This window comes from Carlito syrichta, unplaced genomic scaffold (genome assembly GCF_000164805.1).
Source record: "Carlito syrichta isolate Samal-C Ts95f unplaced genomic scaffold, Tarsius_syrichta-2.0.1 Scaffold135896, whole genome shotgun sequence".
NCBI lineage: Eukaryota > Metazoa > Chordata > Mammalia > Primates > Tarsiidae > Carlito > Carlito syrichta.
This window is the reverse complement of record NW_007079992.1, coordinates 92,100-114,132: the sequence shown is the minus strand read 5'-3', so window position 1 is coordinate 114,132 and position 22,033 is coordinate 92,100. Positions and strand designations below refer to the sequence as shown.

Genomic DNA, 22,033 nt, shown 5'->3' with positions numbered 1-22,033 from the left:
CTCACCTCAGCCTCCCAAAGGCACGGGATTACAGGCTGAGCCACCGAGCCCGGCTAGCCGTCAAGATTTGATGTACAGTTATGGCTTAACTCCAGACTCTTGTTTTCCGTCTCAACCAGGCCTTCGGACTCTTGGCCTCCACCCTCCCCAGCCTGGTGTTCCACATAAACCTTGTCTGCTCTTTCCCAGCTCTGACAAGATGCCGGGAGAATCGACTGGATCTAAGAGTATACAGTAAACACATGCTCTGCCTATTCACCAGCAAGTATACAGCAAGTCACTACTGTGTGCTTCTTTTCCATTGTCTTCTGAGATCATTCAAGGAACATTCATTAGACTATGGCAGATGTCGTTAAGAAGCCAACTAGGAAAGATTATGCCGAAAAAGATCAATATCAGAAAAAGAGAGATTCCATGAAAAGTTTTATCTTTCCTATTTGTGGTGTAATAAAACCATTCTGGCCCAGGGAGCAGAGAGAGTGAGTGCCCATAGAGGTTTTCCTGCTGTGACAGCTGAAATTTCACATTAGAGGTTCATTCCTTTGAGCCTCACCTTGAAACTGCCTCCTAACCCCAAGGTATAGACCCCAAGGACAATGCTGTGGGGTCTGTACTTTGTGTCTTTGGGGACGTCAGTGGTAGAGTTCAGTTTGGCCTTGAACAATGAGGACCAAGAATCTTGGGGTGGTGTTACTTGTGGAAGACACTGATACAAAACCGACTGCTGGGAGGCAGGCTTTGGGCCGAGTGTTTGGCGTATCCATTAGGAGGAGGAGGAGGAGGAGGAATGGGTCCTCGAAGGGGCAGAACAGCAGAGGAAACGCTCTGCTTGTGACGACAGGGACAGCAGGATTCATGTCTGCTCCCTGCAGAGCCTGGGTTCCTGGGTTCCTGGGTTCCTCAGGAATTGGAGGTAGAGGAAAGCAAAGCAGACATTCCTGAGGGGTTGATTCCAAGTGGACCTGACAGAGATGTCCTGAGAAGGTTCCTCAGGCTGGGTGAGGCCCTGGGGAAGGGCGGGCACTGGGCCCTTCTGACTTCCTCAAACAGCAATTTCCTACCATTCAGTCCTTTGCATTGGTCCTCAAGGGAGGACACTAGTGGGCACTTCCGGGCTGGCCACCTCAGCACCAGGGACCTGGGCCTAAGGATGATGGTGGCTCCTGCCCTGTGTCCCCTTATGTAAGAGTTATAAGTCACACTACCAGACTCATTTCTACTCGGGGCTCTCAGCCTGCTGTCCCTGGTGACTAGGAGGGTAGAGAAGCCCACCCTCCTAGTCTTTGAAGAAACAAAATGTCTGAATAGCCATAGAGTTTTTAAAAATGTTTAAATGTGTTATCAGACACATTTCCAAAAAAATAAAACTCTAGGCTTAGATGGTTTCACTGGTAAATTCTACCCAACATTCAAGGAAGAAATAATTTTAATCGGAGTCAGGCTTTTATAGAAAACAAATGGTATCACCTTTTAAGAAAAGGTATTATCTTTTTTTTTCTTTTTTTGAGTTGGAGTCTCACTCTGTCGCACAGACTGGAGTGCAGTGGCCGCTTCCAGCCACTGCCGCCTCGACCTGCTGGGCTCCGGCGATCCTTCCACCTCAGCCTTCCAAGTAGCTGGAACTACAGGTGCGCGCTACCACACTTGGCTAATTTTTTGATCGATTGTAGAGATGAGGTCTCACCAAGTTGCCCAAGCGGTTCTCAAACCCACGGGCTCAGGCAATCCACTCACCTCAGCCTCCCAAGGCACAGGATTACAGACTGAGCCACCGAGCCTGGCTGGAGGTATTATCTTTTTATTGATGATACCTTATCATCACTTTCATAGAAAACAAGAAAGCATCACTTGTTATATAGGGCTTGCTTAAACTCTGTTACTAAATTAGGACAACAGTATTATCAAAGAAAGAAAGGAAACTATGGACCAATATTCATCATGAATATAGATGCAAAATCTTCAGTAATTATTTAAATATTTGCAAGTCAAATAAAATAAAAGACTAAAAACAATAATACATCATAACCATGTAGTGCTTATCATAGGAGTGCAAGGTTAGCTTAACATCAAAAATCAGTCTGTGTAATCCATCATTTTAATATAACCAAAAAAATAACTACACCATCATTTCAATACAGGCACAAAAAGCATTTGATGAAGTTCATGATACAAACTCTCAAGAAAGTGAGAATAGTAGGAACTTTCTCAAACTGATAAAGTACATCTTCAAGAAGCCTCCAGCCAACATTGTACTTAATGGCAAAAGACTGAATTGCTTCCCTCTGAGATCTGGAAGAAGTCAAGGATACTCAATTCCCGTACTTTTATTCAAAATTGTGTTGGAGGTACTGGCCAATGCAATAAGACAAGAAATAGAAACAAATGTCATACATGTCAGAAAGGAAGAAGTAAAACTGCCCTTATTTGGCGATATGATTGTTTACATAAAGAAATCCTTAGGAATCTGTGAAGCAACTTCTGTAGTGTTGATGTAGAGTCCTGGGCCCAAGACAATTTTAATTCTTTTGGGTGGAGGGTGTTAATTCTCTAACTCCTGCAACAACAGTGGAGCTTTGCATTGTGAGTGAGCACTTGCTATTTCTCTCTCTGGGACAGGAAGTTTGCTTCCTCCATTTTTCCAGAAGCAGTGGGTGTTGGCCTGTGTCCTGTGACAGGAGGACTTGTCCTTGTCTCCCACTGCTGGGATAGAAGACTTGTGGGGGCTGGCCAGCTTCCTGCTTGGCCTCTGGTCACAGTCAGACACCTCCTGTATGCTTAAGCCCCCAGGCAAGGGCTTTCTCTGGCCTCCTGCCCTGTCTTTTGTCCCCAGGGAGACTTAAGGATGTAAAGCACCCTGAACCTGTGGTCCAGCTAGTCAAAACTGACATGCCAGCCCACACTTAGCCTTTCAGAATCAGCCAAAACCTCACTATTTCTTCTTAGTCACTGTATGGTGGCTGCCTCTCTCTCCTGTGCCCTGCCAAAGGCGAGCCTGTCCTTGATCCTGTCTCTTCTGGGAGATACTTGTTCCTTATGGGAACTCAGCCCACCTGGTTGTCTGTAGACCTCAACTTTCTGTGGGCTTGGGAAGAGACATGGACTTGTGTATTATCTTCCTGAGCCCGCAGAAAGTTGTCTCATTGTTAAGTTGTCTCATTGTTGGGAACAAGGTTCTCTGCAGCCTTCTGTATCCTAAAAGGAAGAAGTCTCAAGGTGCACTTCTATACTTTTTAAGATTATCCCATTAGCTGCGTTTCTTGGAGTCTAACATTGCGATTCTTATGCCTACTGACTTGCCCTCTCTCCTGAGCGCTGGGCCTCAGAGCTCATCTTGGCGTGGTCTTGCCTGAGGAAATTACACGAAGCCCAGTTGAGGGTGGGCTCTTCCAGAGCACTTTGGCATTTACCTCTGCCAAGTGTCTTAGGAGCATCCACACCAGGGTTTGAAGACTATGTTTGTTTTTCAACTTGATCAGAATGTGCAGTCAGGACCAATTCAAAGCCTAAACCCTCACGGGCCTGTGTGTATAAATCCTCGGGCAGTGTCAAAAAGCAGCTGATTAACTGGGAGAGAATATTTGTAACATGTATCACAGGCAAAATACTAAAATCCCTCATATACAAAGAATAAAAATTAAGGTTTGGAGCTGGGTCCAGTGGCTCATGCCTATAATGCCACTAATTTGGGAGGCTGAGGTGGGAGGATTGCTTGGGCTCAGGAGTTCAAGACCAGTCTCAGCAACATAGTGAGACCTGTCTCAACAACAGCAACAACAACAACAAAAGCCAGGCTTGGGGGTTTGCATCTGCACTTCCAGCTACTTGATAGACCAAGGCAGGAGGATTGCTTGAGCCCAGGAGTACGAAGCTGTAGTGAGCTGTGATCTCACCACTGTATTCCCAGTTATACTGAAGAGAAATGTGAATTAAAACAATGCTGAAATACTATTTGTCATGTATCAGATTGACAAAAGTGGAAAGGTATGACAACCTCATCTGTAGCCAAGGCTGTGGGAAAACAGTCACTCACATACATTGCTGATGGGAATGTAAGTGGGTACAACCTCCTGAAGGAGGATTTGGTGGTTCTAAAACAAAAACATAAGCACTTCTCTCTCTTTTTTTTTTGAGTCAGAGTCTCACTCTGTCACCCAGGCTGGAGTGCAGTGGCACGCTCATGGCCACCGCAGCCTCAACCTGCTGGGCTCAGGCGATCTTTCTGCTTCAGCCTTCCAAGTAGCAGGAACTACAGATGCACACCACCATGCCTGGCTAATTTTTTTTTATTTATTGTAGAGATGAGGTCTCACCAAGTTGCCCGGGCTGGTCTCAAACTCCTAGGCCTAGTAATTTCTCTCACCTTGACCTCCCAAAGTGCTGGGGTTGCAGGTGTGAGCCACTGCACCCGGCTTGCACTTATGTTTGCTTGTTTGTTTGTTTTTGAGTCAGTCTCACTCTGTCACCCAGACTGGAGTGCAGTGGCACACTCTCAGCTACCGCAGCCTTGACCTGCTGGGCTCAAGTGATCCTTTTGCCTCATCCTTCCAAGTAGCTGAAACTACAGGCACACACCACCACACCGGGCTAATTTTTTGATTTACTGTAGAGACAAGGTCTCACCAAGTTGCCCAGGCTGGTCCTGAACTCCTGGACTCTGGAAATCCTCTTGCCTCTGCCTCTCAGAGTGCTGGGATGACAGGCTTGAGGCACTGGACTCGGCCTGCACTTATCTTTTAACTCAGTAATTCAACTGTAGAAATCTACCCTGAAGGTACACTTCCAACAATACAAAAATACTTATGCAAAGTTATCCATCACACCACTGCTTGTAATTGCAAAATATTGGAAGCTACCTAAATGTCCATGCATAGGAGAGTAGTTGAGTAAACTATATTACACTCACACAATGGGAAACTGTGCAAGTGTAAAAATTATCATGGAGTAATGGTGTGATTACAGTGTATATGGTTAGTTTTTTTTTTTTTTGAGTCAGGGTCTCACTCTGTCACCCAGACTGGAGTGCAGTAGCACAATCATGGCTCCCTGCAGCCTCAAACTCCTGGGCTCAGGAAATCTTCCCTTCCCAGCCTCCCAAGTGGCTGGGACAACAGATTCACATCACCTCGCCTGGCTAATTTTTAAAAATTTTTTTGTAGAGGCAAGGTCACACTATGTTGCCCAGGCTGGTCTCAAACTCCTGGGCTCAAGCAATCCTCCTGTCTTGGCTTCCCAAATGCTGGGATCACAGGCATGAACCACCATACCTGGCCTTGGATTTTTAAAAAAGTACAGAAGAGGTTATAGTGTGCTACATCTAATGCTCTGAAGAAGTGGCTGTAAGAAAATGCACACATGTACCTGCTGATGTGTGCACAAGGAAATAGAGGAAAGATGAATCAGAAAGTACCAAGACTGATTACACACAGGAAATGTGTGGAAACAGGCAGAAAAAATGGGGAATGGGAATGGGTTACAGGAATGAGGGGGAGTGAGATGTCGGGATATGTTACTTTTTGCATTAGAATTATGAAAATGTCATGGGATATTAGAAGTAAATAATAAAAACACACTGAAGAAAATGGAAAAGAAGATAATAACAAAAGAGGAACTTAGGAAAATAGTATTTGACCACATACAGCGAGGCCGAAAACAAAAGCTTGCACACAAATCCTGTCCTCTAGTTAGTAAATTTGGTTTTACGGGCTATGCATTAGCAATTTTGAAAATACTTCCTGTGTGTTCTAGAACTGAGCAAATGGGTAAAATATTGTGGGTAATGAGTTGGGAAAGGAGAGAGGCTAGAATGAGCTGATGATGTGGGATTTGAATCTGAGGTTTGGTAGTCTGAATTCACGATGTCCAACATCAGCTGGATGTAGAAATAGACAGATCTGAACACACAGATGTTCTTCTTAGCACCATCTGCTGGGAGAGCCTAGAACAGTAACACCCCAGTGTCAGTGAGCACACCAGGCACCAGATCTTGGTCTCTAACACCATTCTCCAGTAAAACGAACTAGGGCTCCTTGGAGAAACAACTGAGCCCAGGGCCAGGGCAAGGGAAGTCCAAGAGGTGCCTGGGGTTTCTTGAGGTTCCAGAAAGGAAGAAAGTGCTCAAAGGAAGGCAGTGTGCTGGATGGACTCAGTGCTCCCGAGAGAACCCTGAGACATCTGAGGATCAGAATGAACATTAGTGGCTACAACCCACTGAATAAAGTAAATGTCAGTGCATTTACACTTACATGAGCACAGAATTGGATAAACAAAGGGACGATTCTTTCTTACAGTATAATTTTTCTTTTCTGAGACAGGGTCTTACTCTGCACTGAGGCTGGAGTGCAGGGACACGATGCTAGCTCACCACAACCTTGAACTCCTGGGCTTAAACAATCATCCTGCCTCAGACTCGCTAGCAGCTGGAACTGCAGGTGCATGCAACCATGCCTGGCTAATTTTTTTATTTCATGTAGTGATGGGGTCTCACTATGTTGGCCAGGATGGTCTCAAACTCCCAGCCTGAAGTGATCCTCCCAGTTTGGTCTCCCAAAGTGCTGGCATTACAGGATACAGTAAAATTTTAACCAATGGAAAGAATGATAAAAAGAGAAAAACCACTTTCTGGCAAACACTAAAGTAATAATTTTTGCTGTCAAGAATCCATGGGCTGGGTACAGTGGCTCATGCCTGTAATCCCAGTACTTTGGGAGGCCGAGGCGAGAGTCTTGCCTGAGCCCAGGGGTTCGAGATCAGCCTGGGCAACTTGGTGAGACCTTGTCTCTGCAATAAATAAAAAAAATGATCTGGGCATGGTGGTGTACGCCGTTTAGTTCCAGCTACTTGGAAGGCTAGGGTGGAAGGATTGCCTGAGCCCAGCAGGTCAAGGTTGCGGTGACCATGAGCGTGTCAGTGCACTCCAGCCTGAGTAATAGAGTGAGACTCTGATTTTAAAAAAAATTAGCCAGGCACGATGGCACATGCCTGTAGTTCCAGCTACTCGAAAGGCTGAAGTGGAAGGATCACCTGAATCCAGCAGGTCAAGGCTGCGGTGCCATAAGTGTGCCATTGCCCTCCAGCCTGGGTGACAGGAGAATCTGACTCAAAACAAAAGAATCCTTGGATGCTAAATTGGTGGGTGAAATAGGATGAAACATAAGATATTTGCTGTCTGCGAGATTAGTATCCCCATAAGACACAATCATTTACAGGACCAAAAAAAGTTAGCTTGATTGCAGAGAGACCTGGCAGACGCCACCTCACACGAGTAATTCAAGTTCATATCCTGCAGGGAGACATTCCTACACGGTGCACTCCCAGAGGTGCTGTGTGGGGAATGGCACAGCATCACTTCTGGACAGCCCTGCCACAGGTGCACAGCTGGACTTAGGCCTGGGGAAAATTCAGACAGGCCCACACAGAAAGGCATTCTGGAGCCAGAAGAAACGTGAACAGAGGGATCCACAAAACGTGCACGAGGCTGTCAGGTTCTTTTGCAAAACCACACCGTCGCCGGTGTCCTAGATTCGATCAATGCACTCTGAGCAACGTAAGATGCTTGACTAGAGCATTGGAAAATGCTGGGCTGAGGGGTCAGAGACTCTCTGAGATGCTTTTGGGGCTTCTTTGGACCCCAAATAATGTCACAATGGAAGATTGTTTTCTCCTTCAGTGTTTGAATTGGAGTCTCAGTCTGTCGCCCGGGTTGGAGGTCAGTGGCACACTCACGGCCACCACAGCCGCGACCTGCTGGGCTCAGGCGATCCTTCCGCCTCAGCCTGTCAAGTAGCTGGAACTACAATCCTGTGCCATCACATCCAGCTATTTTTTTTTCTGATTTATTGTAGAGATGAACTCTCGCCAAGTTGCCCAGGCTGGTCTTGAACCCCAGAGCTCAGGTGATCTTCTTGCCTCCTCCTCTCAAAGTGTCGGAACGAGAGGCGTGAGCCTGTGCTCCTGTCTGGAAGCATCTTAAGGGCGCCTGCTGTCTCTCTTTTGCCTTCCTGCTGCTTTTCTGTCACCTCCTTCCAGGACACCCCGACACCAGCTTCCGTTGTCAATAGGGAGATGGCCCTTAGCAGGCGATGACTTGCCTGTCTACAGCATTTTGCAAAGGAGTATCTTTATCTGGATGGATTTTGCAGCCTCTGCTGAAGATCGCGTTGGACTTCAGTCCACTTGGCGACTGCCTGCTCCTGCTGCGGCCACCTAGCCTTCCCTCTGAGAGTGAGGCCCCCAGGGAGTGGCGAGGGTGCTTTCCTCAGTGGCCACACTAGGACTCCACCTGCCTCCCTGTCCTGGCCCACCGCACGCCAGGCCACTCGTGGCCCCCACTCTCGCTGAGCTCCAAGTTCAGGTTCCATTGCGACCAAACGGCAATGCACAGGCTTTTGCTCTTGGCTCACAAAACCCCTGCCACCTCTCGCTCCTGCCAGATCCGTCATGTCCAGGTGCTGATCCCCAATGTACCTCGAGCCTGCGGAGTGACATGGGCCCTCCCTTACCTGGGCTGTGCCTCAGTTTCTCCATCTGAAAAATACAGGAGTCGGACAAGAAATTGATTCTTTTTTTTTTTTTTGAGTTGGAGTCTCACTCTGTCCCCCAGACTGGAGTGCAGTGGCCGTTCCAGTGATTCATCTGCCTCAGCCTTCCAAGATGCTGGAAATAGAGGCGCACGCTCACACCCAGTTGATTTTTTGATTTATTGTAGAGATGAGGTCTCGCCAAGTTGCCCAGGCGGGTCTCGAACCCGCGGGCTCGGGCAATCCACTCACCTCGGCCTCCCAAAGCGCGGGATTCCAGGCTGAGCCACCGAGCCTGGCTAGAAATTGATTCTTTAGCTAGGTGGCACACAGTCCACATTTGCCACACGGAGGCCGTGGCCAGCGTTGGTGTCTTGGCTGACTGAATTCTACTCAGGACAGTCTGCAGGGAGATCAGAATGACAGCCCCAGCTGGGTGAGGTGGCTCACACCTGCAGTAACAGCACTTTGGGAGGTGGAGGCAAGAGGACTGCCTGAACCCAGGGGTTTGAGACCAGCCCGGGAAACTTGGTGAGACCTCATCTCTACAATAAATCAAAAACTTAGCTGGGCGTGGGGGCACACGCCTGTAGTTCCAGCTACTTGGAAGGTTGAAGCAGAAGGATCACCTGAACCCAGCAGGTCGAGGCTGCAGTGGCCATGAGCGTGCCACTGCACTCCAGCCTGGGTGACAGAGTGAGACTCCGACTCAAACAAAAACAAAAAAACCACAACAAAAAACAATAAACAAACCTCCCCCCAAACTGCGTGAATGCACAGCTTAAGTGCTTCGCCAACCGCGGGTTATTCCATGTCTGCCTCTCACCAGCCGCCACACGTCCCGGTCAGCCCTACACAGAGGCCACAGCATGGCTTCCAGAACCGCAGCAGCGGCCCGTGTGTTAAGTTCATGATCGGCATCTTGGAAGCAGGACAGTCACTGTTGTCACCTTATGGCCTGCCTGACTTCACACCTGAGGAAGCCAGTGCCATGGGGACAGGGCCTCTGAGGGGTAGGGCCTGGAGCCTTTCCGGAGCCCCAGGCCCCTTTGCCCCTCTGTCCAAGCAAGTCCCTCCACTTAGCCAGTAGGGGTGGGGTGCAGCCCGCGCCTGTCTGGCATTGCCTGGCCCCGGTGTAACAGGGACCCTGGCGCCTGCCCCATGGGGAGGGCGGCCTCTGAGAGCCAAATAAGCCTCTGTCACTTTGCCAGTTGAAGGGTCGCTTGCTGGAACTTTGGCTTTTGGTGGGGGAGGGCACTCAGGCAGGCATCCGGGGAGGCAGAGGTTTGGCCAGCCTTGCGTTTGCCTTGCGGCGTCTTCGTTCGGGGGGTCACCAAGGCTCGGGCCTGGCCCTGCCAGCCGTCCCCGACTCTGGGACTCACGGGACGCTGGCCACTCGCTGGGGAGCTGTGGGGCCAGGAGAGGATCTACCCCCCCCCCGCCCACCAGGAAACCCTCTGGGGGCAGCTGAGCCTGAGGGGTTCTTTGCACGCCATGCTGGGGTGAGTGGCCCCAAGGCTCCGCCCGCAGAGCCGCTGCTGCAGACAGACAGGCCGCGAGCCGGGGTTGTTCTGGGATTCCACGTCCCGGAGAGTCCGTTCAGAAACAGATCCCGCCCAGGCGCGGTCCTGTGCCTCCTCCTGCCCGCTCTGCTTCCCCAGACTCCGGCGTCTCCCTACCCCTGAGGACGCCATCCCAGCCTCAGCCTCCTCCCTGACTGCCCCTCACGCTCCCTTTTTTGGCATCTCGGCATCATCTCCTTCCCTGTCCCCGGACGGCCAGGGTCCTCGTGGCTTCTGCATCCCCAAGTCCCCTCCTAGGCCGCCCTGTCCACTCCGGCCCTGCCCACCTCTCACCCGCCTCTTCTCTCCACCCCTAAGAGGCTGGTCTTGGCTCTGTGATCAGGAGCAAAAGGACTCCGTTAAAAGGACTCATCTCTGTCGACATGTGGATTCGCCTCAGGCCGAATGCGTCCACAGGTCCCAAGTGCTCAGGAGCTACTCAGGAGGCAGGGTTCCACTGGGACCCTCGGATCAGCCGCTGAGACTGAGCAGAGGTGGCCCCGACGGCTTGGAAGGGGCTGGAGAGCCATGGGGCCTGATTTCCGGCCCCCCCACGTCCGCTGTTCCCTCTGAGGGTGGAGATGGCACAGGCCGAGGAGGCTGTGCCCTATGAGGTCCTCCCCCACTCCTGTGCTTCTCCAGACTCGACTCCGTCTCTGCCTCAGAACCTCAGACTCAGTGCCTTCCATGTCTTCAGCGGGTCCGAGGCGTGGAGCGCATGCCCCGAGACCCCTCTGCGCCTTTCCATAGAGACCTGTCTGTGACCTCACCTACTGGAGGCTGCCACCAGAAAGACGCCCGGCCGTAGTTAACTCCCAACCATCAGACAATTTGCACGAGTTGATGGAATATTGCACTTAAATCGAATTGTGTTTGAAAATACCTGGTTCAGTCCTTCCAACGCTAGAGCTGGCTCACCATGGGGCAGTGTGGAGAGTGGGTTGGAATGCACATTCCCGGCCCTTTCTTCGAGGCTCGCCGGCCCGGGAATGTGCATTTCATAAGCTGCCCTCCCCCTGCCTGACGCCCCGCCCAGCTGGGGAGCCGTGGTCTGGCACGTGGGACCCGCCACAGGTGTCCCGCCTGTGTCCCAGAACCTGCACCTGCCCTTTCTTGGCTTTAAGCTCTGGGATAAAGAGATCTGTCGCCCCACGAGGTCCAAGCTTCCCACCCGCCGAGCCTTTGCACACGGGGCTTTTTCCTGCAAACTCGCTTGTTGGAGGGAGGCTTTTCCCCTCCTGGGGAGCCCTGGGGACACTCCGGCTCTCTCTGTCCCTGCCCAGGGGAGCAGATGCGACTCAGTGAAGGTCTAGGAGAAGCGGCCAGGGTGGCCGTGACTTCCTGCCTGTCTTGGCGTCTGCCCAACCGCGAGACAGCATTTCTGCTGCACCCCTCTGGGTGGCGGTTTCTGGGGCCCCCACAGCAGGGGGTACGGGATGGGGGCTCCTCAGCCCAACGGAGACCTGGGAACTCCGCCTCCCCCGGGAAGGCAGCCACATTCTGCAACCACCTGCTTTGTCCCCACAAAAGGGAGGCTTCCTCTCCTGTCTGTCTGCCTCGCTGTCCCACCATGCGTGCACTCAGTGGGGGCGATGGCCAGGCCGCATTTACCAACGGAAGAAAGTCTGTCTGTGTGCCCCGAAGACAGCTGCTTTTCTAGGTGTTCCTCAGAAGCGCCGCTGTGATCATTCTCTTTAAGACGTACTTCTTCGGCAGAGAACATGGAAGAGACAGGGGACAGTTCTGTGGGCCACGCGTGGGGAAACCCTCAAGCCCTCGCTGTTTTTACGGTGCTGGGCCGGGAGGCGGGCTCGGCTTCTGCCTGGGAAGGCCCGTTGGAAGCTAATGTGTCAACAGAGTCGGGTGCCACCTCCTGCCTCGGCCCCGGGGGCTGGGCCTCGGCAGGTGGCGGGGACCCGTCCCAGGCCTGGAGTTCACATAGGGTGCAGAACTTCGAGGCACGGGACCGTCCTGTGCTGACGGCGTTCCCACGCCCTGGCGGGGCTCTCCCACCCCGGCCCCCGGCGACTGTCCCTCCCGGCCCTGTCTGTTCTCAAGGTGCCGTTTCACGGGCCGACATGCGGTTCCGACAACATGAAGCTGCGCTTGGGAAACGCAGACACTTGGCTTTTGTCCATTTCTCACTGTGTGGCCTGGGCAAGTCGTTTGTGAGACCTTAGTTTTACCCTCTGTCTAATGGGGTAATAATAACTGCCCGGCTCTCTCAGAAGCCTCAGGTGAACATGGAATGAGATTGTGCATTTTCTATTTTCTTTAGAGACAGGGTCCGGGCAGCCCAACCTGGAGCGCGTGTTGCAATCATAGTTCACTGCAGCCTGGAACTCCTGGTCTCAAGTGATCCTCCCGCCTAAGCCTCCCAAGTAGCAGGGACTTATAGGCATGCACAATCACACCCGGCTAATTTTTTAATTTATGTTTTGCAGAGACAGGGTCTCACTGTGCTGCCCAAGTGGGTCTCAAACTCCTGCCCTCAAGTGATCCTCCCACCTCAGCCTCCCAAAGTGCTGGGGTTACGGGCCTGAGTCACCGCGCCTGAGATCGTGCCTGCCGAACCGTGATGCGCTGGTTGGTTCAACGCCCCGTTTCCCATGGGCCTCGGTCCCTGCGGGGGCTGGGCCTCACCTGCATCCTGAGGCCAGGAACCGTCCTGGACGTGCCCTGGAGAGGTCACCCCAGAACAAAGGTGCCTCCCCCCTGCCCGTCAGTCTCTGGACGCCTGTGGAAATGGTTTTGGACAACTGTGTCTTCCATACTTCTATCTGTCCTTGCCAGAAGTAGCTGGTTTTAGTGCTAAGTAACAGGGTCATGTGATCAGGTCCACAGAAAACTCCAAGGATGCATGCAATGATGGTGTGAGAAAAGGACACACTTACCTCTTTCCGTGGGTGCCACCGTGGACAGCGTCCCTGCTGCCTTTGCCATTTTGGTGGGTGTCGATTTGTTCAGTTCCACAATATCCTGGACTAGAATTTCATCTGGGGAAAGCACACAAGCACACGTTAAAGCCGGCTGCGGGGACTCACCCTTTTGTGCACAGGCGCCTGGGGCAGCCCGTGAGCACGGTGGACGGAAAACAAGAACTTGAGGAACTTGAGGGGCTCGAGGGATCTGGAACTTGACCCTAAAGCCGCGTGTCGGGGCGGGCAGCACCGCGTCCCTAAGTCATTTCAGAAACACCGAGACCATCGGTACCTTGGCAAATGTGGCCCCCAAGATGTGACTCTGCCCTGCCAGGCCGCGGGCTTGGACAAGCTTGCTCAGGCTCTGCCCTCCAGCTTCTGTCTGTGAAATGGGGTGTGCGGGCCCACGGGCTTTTCTGAGGATCCAATACAGCCGTGTGTGCAGAGAGCTCTCGGCACGGAGCCTGGACACCGCCCGGCGTCACGCGGCTGGGAATCGCCCCTTCCCCACGGCGCGACGGTCACCCCGCAGGCCGTGGGGCTGGGCTGTGCTGCCTGGAGTCCCTGGTGACCCGCTGTCCTGGCTTGCCCGGGCCTCGGGTTGGGCACGGAAAGGGCCGCATCCAGGAGCCCCTCAGCCCTGGGCAAAGCGGGCAGCTGGTCACCCCGTACCGGCTCATGTGGAATAAGGGAAAGAGACGGGGAGGTCACTGGACATGATGTCACCACTGTGCGAGGACAATGCTTCCACCACCGGTTCTTGGAGTCTCTGGTTTCAGGGAGGTGATGCCACTGTGGCGTGGAAGCCAAACCTCCCGAGTCTGAGGCAGGAACGGCTTGGGAAGGTGACGGCGGTGTCCCATGCATGACCTGGATGTGTCCATCCTTCACCCACTTGCTCACCTGTCCATCTGTGCCACCACCAACCTGTCAACCTGGCCGTCGCAGAAGATTCCTGGGGCCTCTACTCCCTAGACTGGGAGAGGTGGCAAAGCCCATGTCCTGACACAGGCAACTCCTTGGAGGGCTCCTGTCATCCAAGGGCACTTGCGTCCATTAGGAACCCTCCTGTCTGGGGCACCTCAGCCCAGAGGGCAGCCTCAGTACCCACACTCCCGGGTCCTGCCAGGTGGATGGCAGAAGGTCCTCAATCTACTCCTGACCCCACTCAAGGGTGACGGTGGGTGGAGAGGGCATGGGAGGTGACCGTGTTGCCAAGGGCATTGGCGTGAGCCTAGTCAGGACCCCATGCTGGGAACTTCTCTAGGCCTCAGTTTCCCCGTATATACAATGAGGCATCAGACCGGGACCACAGGCACCGGCCACGGGGTAGCTCTGGCCATGTGGACACACTGGAATGGGACTGGTCCAAACTGACATGCTGTTTAGGTGCAAAGTACACACTGGATTATGACGATTCTGTGAGATATAAAGACCAAGAACATCGCACTAATAACTTTAGACTGATTACGTGTTGAAATAGTAATAAAACGTTATGGAAATTAGCTTCATCTGTTTCTTTTAATATGCAACGAGGCAGTATTTTTCCCATCAGACAGGTAGCCTGCTGATGTCATGAAGCTTGGAGGAAGCCACACCTTGCCTGTGAGCAGGAACCCTGTCCTCACATCAAGAGGCACAGGAGGACCGAGGCCACCAGGAAGGCAAACCACGTCTGTGGCCATGTGGCATTTCTGTGGGCGGCCCATGCCAGGGCCCCGACTCTCAGCCCATCTGTGCTTTAGCTTTCCTGGAGAGCGTTGAAGAAATACAGGCTGGGTGTGGTGGTTCACACCTGTAATTCCAGCACTTTAGGACGGGGAGGGGGGTGGGAAGGATCGCTTGAGGCCAGGAGTTCGAGACCAGCCTGGGCAACATAGCAAGAGAGAGACCCTGTCTCTCTCAAAAAAAAATTATCGGTGATTGTGGTCTGTTCTGTGGTCCCAATTATCTGGGAGGCTGAAGTGGGAGGATTGCTTGAGCCCAGGAAATTGAGACTTCAGTGAGTTATGACTGCAACCCTGCACTCAGCCTGGGTGACGGCGGGAGAACCCAACTCAAAGACAAAAAAGAAGAAAAGAAAAAGAAAAAAGAGCCACAAGTGCTCCAGGCCCAACTGGAGCAGCAGGGTCTGCACCCTCGGGTGGGGCCGGGTCCCTGCAGTCAGCCCGAGCAAGTGGAGAAGCGCCCACCGCGGGGCCTCGCAGATGCCTGGAGCCGCCAGAGCGAGCCAAATGCAGATTCCATGGCAGGAGGGCGGGGCCAGGCCTGCCCTGGCATTTCTGAGGGGCTCCCCATGGCCACCCTGGCTGGGCCACAGCCTCGCTTTGAGGTCAAGGCCCGCAGGTGCTTCCTAGGTCTAAGCACCTAAACTACATCTGTCACCGCTCTCTCTTGAGTTGCACTCTCAGCCGTTGATCTTAAACCTGGGGACCCTGGGTCACATCCCCAGCCCGGCCTCCACCGGCTGCACATTGGCCGGGGTACCCTGGAAACACGAGCCGCCGCGGCCCCGCCCTCCCCACAGGCGGGAGCTGGGCTGGGGCCTCCTTACCAAATACTGTGGCCATATCGTCATCCAGAGTTTCAAAACTTGAGGACAGTTCAGAGTTTGACCCTGGGGGAGAGAAAAGCCCGGGAGTTCACCGATGCTCGCAGACGTGTGTCAGCTTCTCTCTGGAAGGACGGCTTTGGGTCGCCCAGCCTGCTCGGGGGAAGGGCCTGTCCCTCCTGCGGGCAGCCAGAGGTGGTCACGAGAAAGGGCCAGGATGGGGGCTCCTCCCTGGGAAGTGGGGAGAGGTGCCTGCCCGCGGGGAAGCTGGGGCATGGAGGACCCGTGCAGAGGCTGGGACACGAAGGACCTGAGGGAGCCCAGGGGATGGAGGACCTGCCGGGAGGCCGGGTCATGGAGGACCCGCCCTGGCGCTGTGAATGCCGCCCGCCGGCCGTCTCGAGGCAGCCATGGCAGAGGGACACGTGGCTCCCGTGGAGAAGTGGCACTGCCTCCTTTACGAGTCGCCAGCAGGACTGACCGTGGGCCAGGGCGGAGCTGCCGCCGCACCCTGGGCTCCCACCCGAGCCAACCAGCCCAGCTCCACGTGGCAACGAGGGGATGGGGCGCAGCCAAGCAGAGGCCCCCGCCAGGCCTCTGGGACTTTCCACCCAACCAGCCAGTGCTGCCTTGTCTTGCTCCCGAGAATACCCGGGAACGTTCCCTCCTGCCCCCTGGGTGCTGCCGACTCAGTTCCCGGAGGATCAAGGGCCGCGTTCACCCTAGAAAACACCAGGAGGGCCTTTAAGCAGGATGTCCCCCTCCAGGACGCACCCGGGCACTCAGAGGCCAGAGCTGGAGGACAGCAGGACGTGCCTGCTTGGGAGGAGTCTCATGGGTGAACCGAGGGGTCTGGAATGCCAGGGCTCCACAGGACCCATGGACTCCTGCTTTATGACTCCCACAGGACTCATGGCCTCCTGACCCATGGCCTCCACAAGATCTGTGGCCTCCTGACCTGCAACCTCGGTGGTCTCGATGACAGGTGCTGCCTGCACTGAGGGACCCCGACAATGTGTGGTGATTCCAAGCACCAACCTCTCCCCAGTGGCTCCTCCCTCCCACCCGTTCTTGGTGTGGGCTCAGAGTCCTGGTGCATTTCTCTGGCTCTGGGTCAAGGCCAGCCTCCTCTCCGGCCCAGGCCCGGCGTGGCAGGGCCACCACCTCCCCTCTCTGAGCCGCAGGAGCCCTCGAGGGTGTCTGTGAGGATCTGAAGTTCGACACCAAACCAATGACGAAGCTGATTTCCAGGGGCGCTGACGACAGACAATCTGCATACCAATGGGCTCATCTGCGAGCAGCCGGGAACAATGCAGGGAAGAGTGGGGAAAGGTCTGGATGCTCGACAATTGCTTCCCAGCGTGCTGACCTTCGGGAAACGCAGCAAACACGGCGCGCGCTCTCTGGATGAGACGTTAATGACCGTCAAGAATGGGCACAGCTGCGTCGGCCAGGCGCTTTGTTAAAAATACTCCTTTCAGCCCGTGTCTGTCCGTGATGACAATGGAGGCATCGTGCGAGTCAGCCGGCAGCGTGTGCAGCGCGGGGCTTGTGTTCTGCGGCCTCCGCGCGGGCTTTCAGCGATTGTCGAGGGTCCTGCTTTGCGTGTCTTCCCTTCACCTCTTCCTTCAGCCTCACGGTTTCAGCCCAGCCCCCGCCCCATGGAGTCACGACGAGCCACCTCACTTTCCAGATCTTTCTTTTTTTGTGAGTTGGAGTCTCACTCTGTCGCCCAGTCTGGAGTTCTTGGGTGTGGGCTCAGTGTCCTGGTGCATTTCTCTGGCTCTGGGTCAAGGCCAGACCTGCTGGGCTCCGGCGATCCTTCCGCCTCAGCCTTCCAGGTAGCCGGAACCACAGGCACATGCTACCAGGCCTGGCTAGTTTTTAGTTAATTGTAGAGACGAGGTCTTGCCAAGTTGCCCAGGCGGGTCTCGAACCCACAGGCTCAGGCCATCCACTCACCTTGGCCTCCCAGAGTGCTGGGGTTACGGCTGAGCCACGGAGCCCGGCCTCCAGAGCTCTCCATCATGCACCTACACTGGCCTCCACAGATGGCCGCTGTTGGGTCCTGGGATTCTGCTCCGGTTAACTTGGGAAACAAGACTCCCACCTCCCCCATCACTAGGTCCACATTGGCCACTCTTCCCTCTCCCTTGGGGCCCGGCATTCCCTGTGTGAGACAGCCACATCACGTGGTCAAGTCAACTCCTCTGGGAAACAGCCTGCTGGGGAACTCTACCTGAATTCGATCTCATCATCCAGCACAGCAGGAAGGCACAGCCAAGGGCCCTCACACCTCGGGGAGCTACCATGGTCTCTCCAGCAGAAGGAGGAGGTTTCCAGCTCCCAGGCTTGGTCTCTGCTCTCCCAGACGCTGTGGAACATCAGGGATCTGTGATGTCATGACCAGGAAGTGAGTTCCGCCCTGGGGCGGGGGTGCGGTTTCGAGTCTGTGACTGGGAAGGAGGGAGGAGGTTGGTGAGGGTCTTAAGGCAGCAGATCCTCCCCGTCTCATCTCCATCCTGAGGACCCCGAGGACAGAAGGGGCAGGATGCCAATCCCCACGTGAAGCAGTCAAGGGCCAACAAAAGTTGCTCCAGTGGAGGGAGAAGTGCTGAGGAGGCAGGAGGGCCTCCGAGTTGCAGAACAAGGGCCCAAACCGGCAGGCCCAGGGAGTCCTTGAAGAGCAGAGGCTGATGGCCCCAGGTCCCTCACACTGCCCCCTATCATCAAAGTTCCAAGATCCTTGGAGATCAGAGGCTGACGGCCCCAGGTCCTCTTCACTGTCCCGTCCTCAAAGTTCCACAAAGTTCCAGGGTCAGGAAGATCAGAGGCTGATAGCCCGAGGTCCCCTGCATTATCCCCCATCACCAAAGTTCCAGGATGCTCGAAGAACAGAGGTCGATGAGCCCTAGACTCCCACAGGCTCCTCCAAATCTAGGCCATTCCAGGATCACGAGAAGCAGGAGACAGGTGGTCCAAGTTGCAGCCTCTCTTCCTCCCTCCCCTTCTTTTTCAGCGTCAGGTCCTCTCCCTGGCAGTTCGATGGCAACACAGGGCGGAGGACACGGCCACATTCCCATGTTGGCCGACCTGGATCCCGTCTCGCCCCTGGACCAGCGCCTACTTCCAGGGCTCAGAGGGGTACGATTGGTCCAGCTAGGCCAGGGGTGGGGTCCCGGGTGGACAGTCCTCAGACCCAAACCTGGTGGTTGAGGAGGAGGGGGAAGGAGTCCTGGACGCACAAGACCAACAGTGCCCCGAGGCCCGGTGAGGCCCCCAAGGGGAGCTTAGCCTACCAGGGTGCTTTGCCGCCTTCAGTTTTTCTTGCTTCTCTGGAGACTTTACTTGTGTCAAAGTCTCACTCTTTTCCCAGGCTGGAGCGGACAATCACAGCTCACCGCAGCCTTGACTTCCTGATCTGAAGCAATCCTCTTGTGTTAACTTTTTGAGCAGCCTGGACTACCGTCGTGGGCAACCATGCCTAGCTAATTTTGGGTTTTTTTTTCTTTTTTTGTAGATATGGGGTTTTGCTCTGTTGGCTATGCTGGTCTTGAACTCCAGAGCTCAAGTGATCCTTCTACTTCGGCCTCCCAAAATACAGGTGTGAGCCACTGGGTCCAGCTGGTTTTCACACTTTAAATGCTCTTTTTCATCTTTGAATTTTCATTTGCTTTATAATCCAGGACTTCCTTAATGCTTGAAAATTGGGGTCTGTTGGCCAATTGGTTGGGAACGGCACAATGGGGCCAGGCTTTCTTTTCCTCAGAATTAAAAAAAAAATTATATTTTAGAGAAGTTTTAGGTTAACAGAAAAATAGAGCAGGAAGTTCCCACATGCCTCCTGAAAAAATTTAGGGAAATATTGAATGAAGTCTGAGGCCAATGTGATGGCAGTTTCCTGCTATATATGATTTGCTTTTGCTGTTTGCACATCTGAATTATTATTTCTTTATCTTGAAGTTCCATACGTTTCATTAGGATTTATCTTGGTGTTTTTCTTCTCCACTAAGTTTCCCAGGAAAAATCTGATCTGCACATTTAAACTTTTAGTTTTAAGAACTTTTCTTATATCTTTGCATGCATCATCAGGTCCATCTGTTTGGTTCTTGACTCAGAAACACTCGTTTTCCTTACGTGGGACTTTCTTGGTCTTCAATGTCTATTCGCTTCTGGCTGATCAGTGTAACTTCTTTGTCTTTCTTGCATCTATCCACTGTGTTTTTATCCAGGCAGTCAATTAATTTCTAGAGGTAGCTATAGTTTTTCTTGTTGCTTCTAACTATTATTGCCACTCTGTTGTTAGGGTCTTGATGTAATCACCCCCGTCTATCCAATTCTATTGTGTTTTGCTCTCTTTGGGCTTTTCTGTGATGTGTTAGTTTTTCTATCATATGACGATGGTGAGGCCTTTCCTCTGCTTTTCGTATCATGGTTTTTTGTGTGTTGTTGTTTTGGTCGGCCTTTAGCCTGGTATAACATTTTTCTATTTTTGTTATTGTTTTAGCATGTTTGCACAATTCCACGTATTTCCTTCTGTCTTGCTCATACTTGGGCAGGTCTCCCAGATATTATTCCGATAAACAGTGAGCAACTACTTGATCCTTCCAATCTTCTCCAACTTCTTCCCTCCTCCCTTTCCCATACTTCATTCTAAGCAAGAGTTTGAGGACTGGGTTGTGGGAGCTGCTTCCTCTTCTAGAGCCCAAGGAAATGGAGTTGGAGGAGGGTGGAACAAGGAGGAAACTGTAATAAGCTCACATTTTTTCGGGGGAGGGTAGTCTTCCAAGTTCACAGAACACATTTCTGCTCCCAAAAATCTTGAGAAGAAAAAAATCGAATGCTTCAACCTGCTGCGAGAGATGACCACGCATCTTGATGTCACCACACTCTGCAGTTCAAGATCATTTTCAAAACACGTTTACAGATGTTTTTACATACTATGGCACTATGCACACAGCCAATTGTTTTACAAGCAGAAGTGATGATGACTATTATGTGAACTATTAAAATATGAAAGGAATGTAATTGGAGGAGTCTACAAACGGAGGTTCATAGGTTGCTTCTTGCAAATAACTGCATAATCTTCCTTTAAGGGGGTATGTTGTTAGTGTTTCATCAAGCGTGTGAACATATTCAGGTGTCCAGTCATTCTATTTGCAGGAAATTGCTCTATGATTCGCTGAGCTGTTTGTGTTACATTGTTGTTGTCTCTCTAAGCATCTTTCTCTCCACGCTCCTCTTACTCTGGTCTCTGCAATCTGTCTAATTGTCTTCTTGTGTCTTTCGAAAGCTTTAAATAGAGACACTGGGAACGATGGACGGTGTCAGGATCACAAGGTTCTGGAGCTCTCCAGATTCATCAAGGGGTGTTCTGCTGAGGCTCTGAAAGGGGAAGGGCCCCAGATTTAGTGTACAGGGTCAGGGTGGGTCGTGGCTAGTGGCTCTGCCCGTCCCCCTACAGAGGAAGTCCCCGCATGCCTGCTCTGTTGTTGATCAGATTGGGACTGCCATGGGGCAGGGTGTCTCCTTGGACACATCCACCCTGTCCTGGGGGGTTGGGAGGGGAAGGCCTTCGTAGCTCTGCATTCCAGAGATCCCGCCACTGGGAATTCTAAGGGTGGGTGACAAAAGTGAATTGCTGAAAGGAAGACTGGTTCTTCTGGGACAGGACGCAGCAATTGAAGACGTGCCTGTGTGTGGAAAACCTCTGAGGACATTCCTGTCAGCCATCCTACGTGCATTCAATTTCCTCGTCTTCTCTTAGAGTTTGCTTTCTGAGATGATCAGGTTTCCATGTTGCTGTAACAGGAAATCGAATTGGTTATAGATTTTTACCCACAATAAAATAAAAGCCTTTGACATCTCCCTTTTATCCTCAACAGCTGATGAGTTTAGAAATCAGCTACAAAACTAGTTATACTGAGGCAAGGGGCTCTTTAAGAAAGCCAAGACTTACCCAGACACATCAGTACTGGTGTGTTAACTGAATTCATTTTGACCTTTTTGGGTTTTACTTTGTATTGGTCTCTAAGAAGAAATTCAATAAAAGTTTAACAAATAGCTTTGTTAAAATTGAACATGATATACAAAACATAAATTTCTCTTTGTGAGGCCATTGAAAATTAAAGAAAGGAGAAAAATGAACAGCTTAGGGAGAGTTAAGTACTAATTAAGTACTAGGGGGGCAATAATCAGAGTTAGAGATAAAGCCGCTAATGTCTTTCTAGAAACATTACTTATGTTACCCGAGTTCTTTCTGGCTCATCTTCCTAGCTAATTGAGAAAGCAATACATCTAAAAATCACATTAGAAAAAGTCATGGTAACTGAAAGCAAACAGAGCTGAGACATAGTTGCAAATCATAATCTTTTTCCATTTCAAATGGAACACTTACAACCAGTTTTGAATTTTCTGGTTTTTTTTAATCCATTAACTCTCAGAGGAAAATAGACCAAATAATTCTATCATGATAGATCTCCG

General features: G+C 52.2%; 1 protein-coding gene across 1 annotated transcript in view; it reads right to left on the bottom strand.

Moving 5' to 3' along the window:
* LOC103251053 (ankyrin repeat domain-containing protein 10-like) overlaps positions 1-15,569 on the bottom strand; it is a 73,093-nt gene extending 57,524 nt beyond the window's left edge. Inside the window, exons 1-5 of the mRNA XM_021708369.1 lie at positions 15,554-15,569; positions 12,973-13,074; positions 11,648-11,821; positions 9,775-9,915; positions 9,343-9,437 (exon numbers count right to left, since the gene is read on the bottom strand). Coding sequence (XP_021564044.1) covers positions 9,343-9,437; positions 9,775-9,915; positions 11,648-11,821; positions 12,973-13,074; positions 15,554-15,569 — 528 coding nt within the window. The remainder of the gene's footprint in view (positions 1-9,342; positions 9,438-9,774; positions 9,916-11,647; positions 11,822-12,972; positions 13,075-15,553) is intronic.
* Between the last annotated feature and the right edge of the window lie 6,464 nt (positions 15,570-22,033).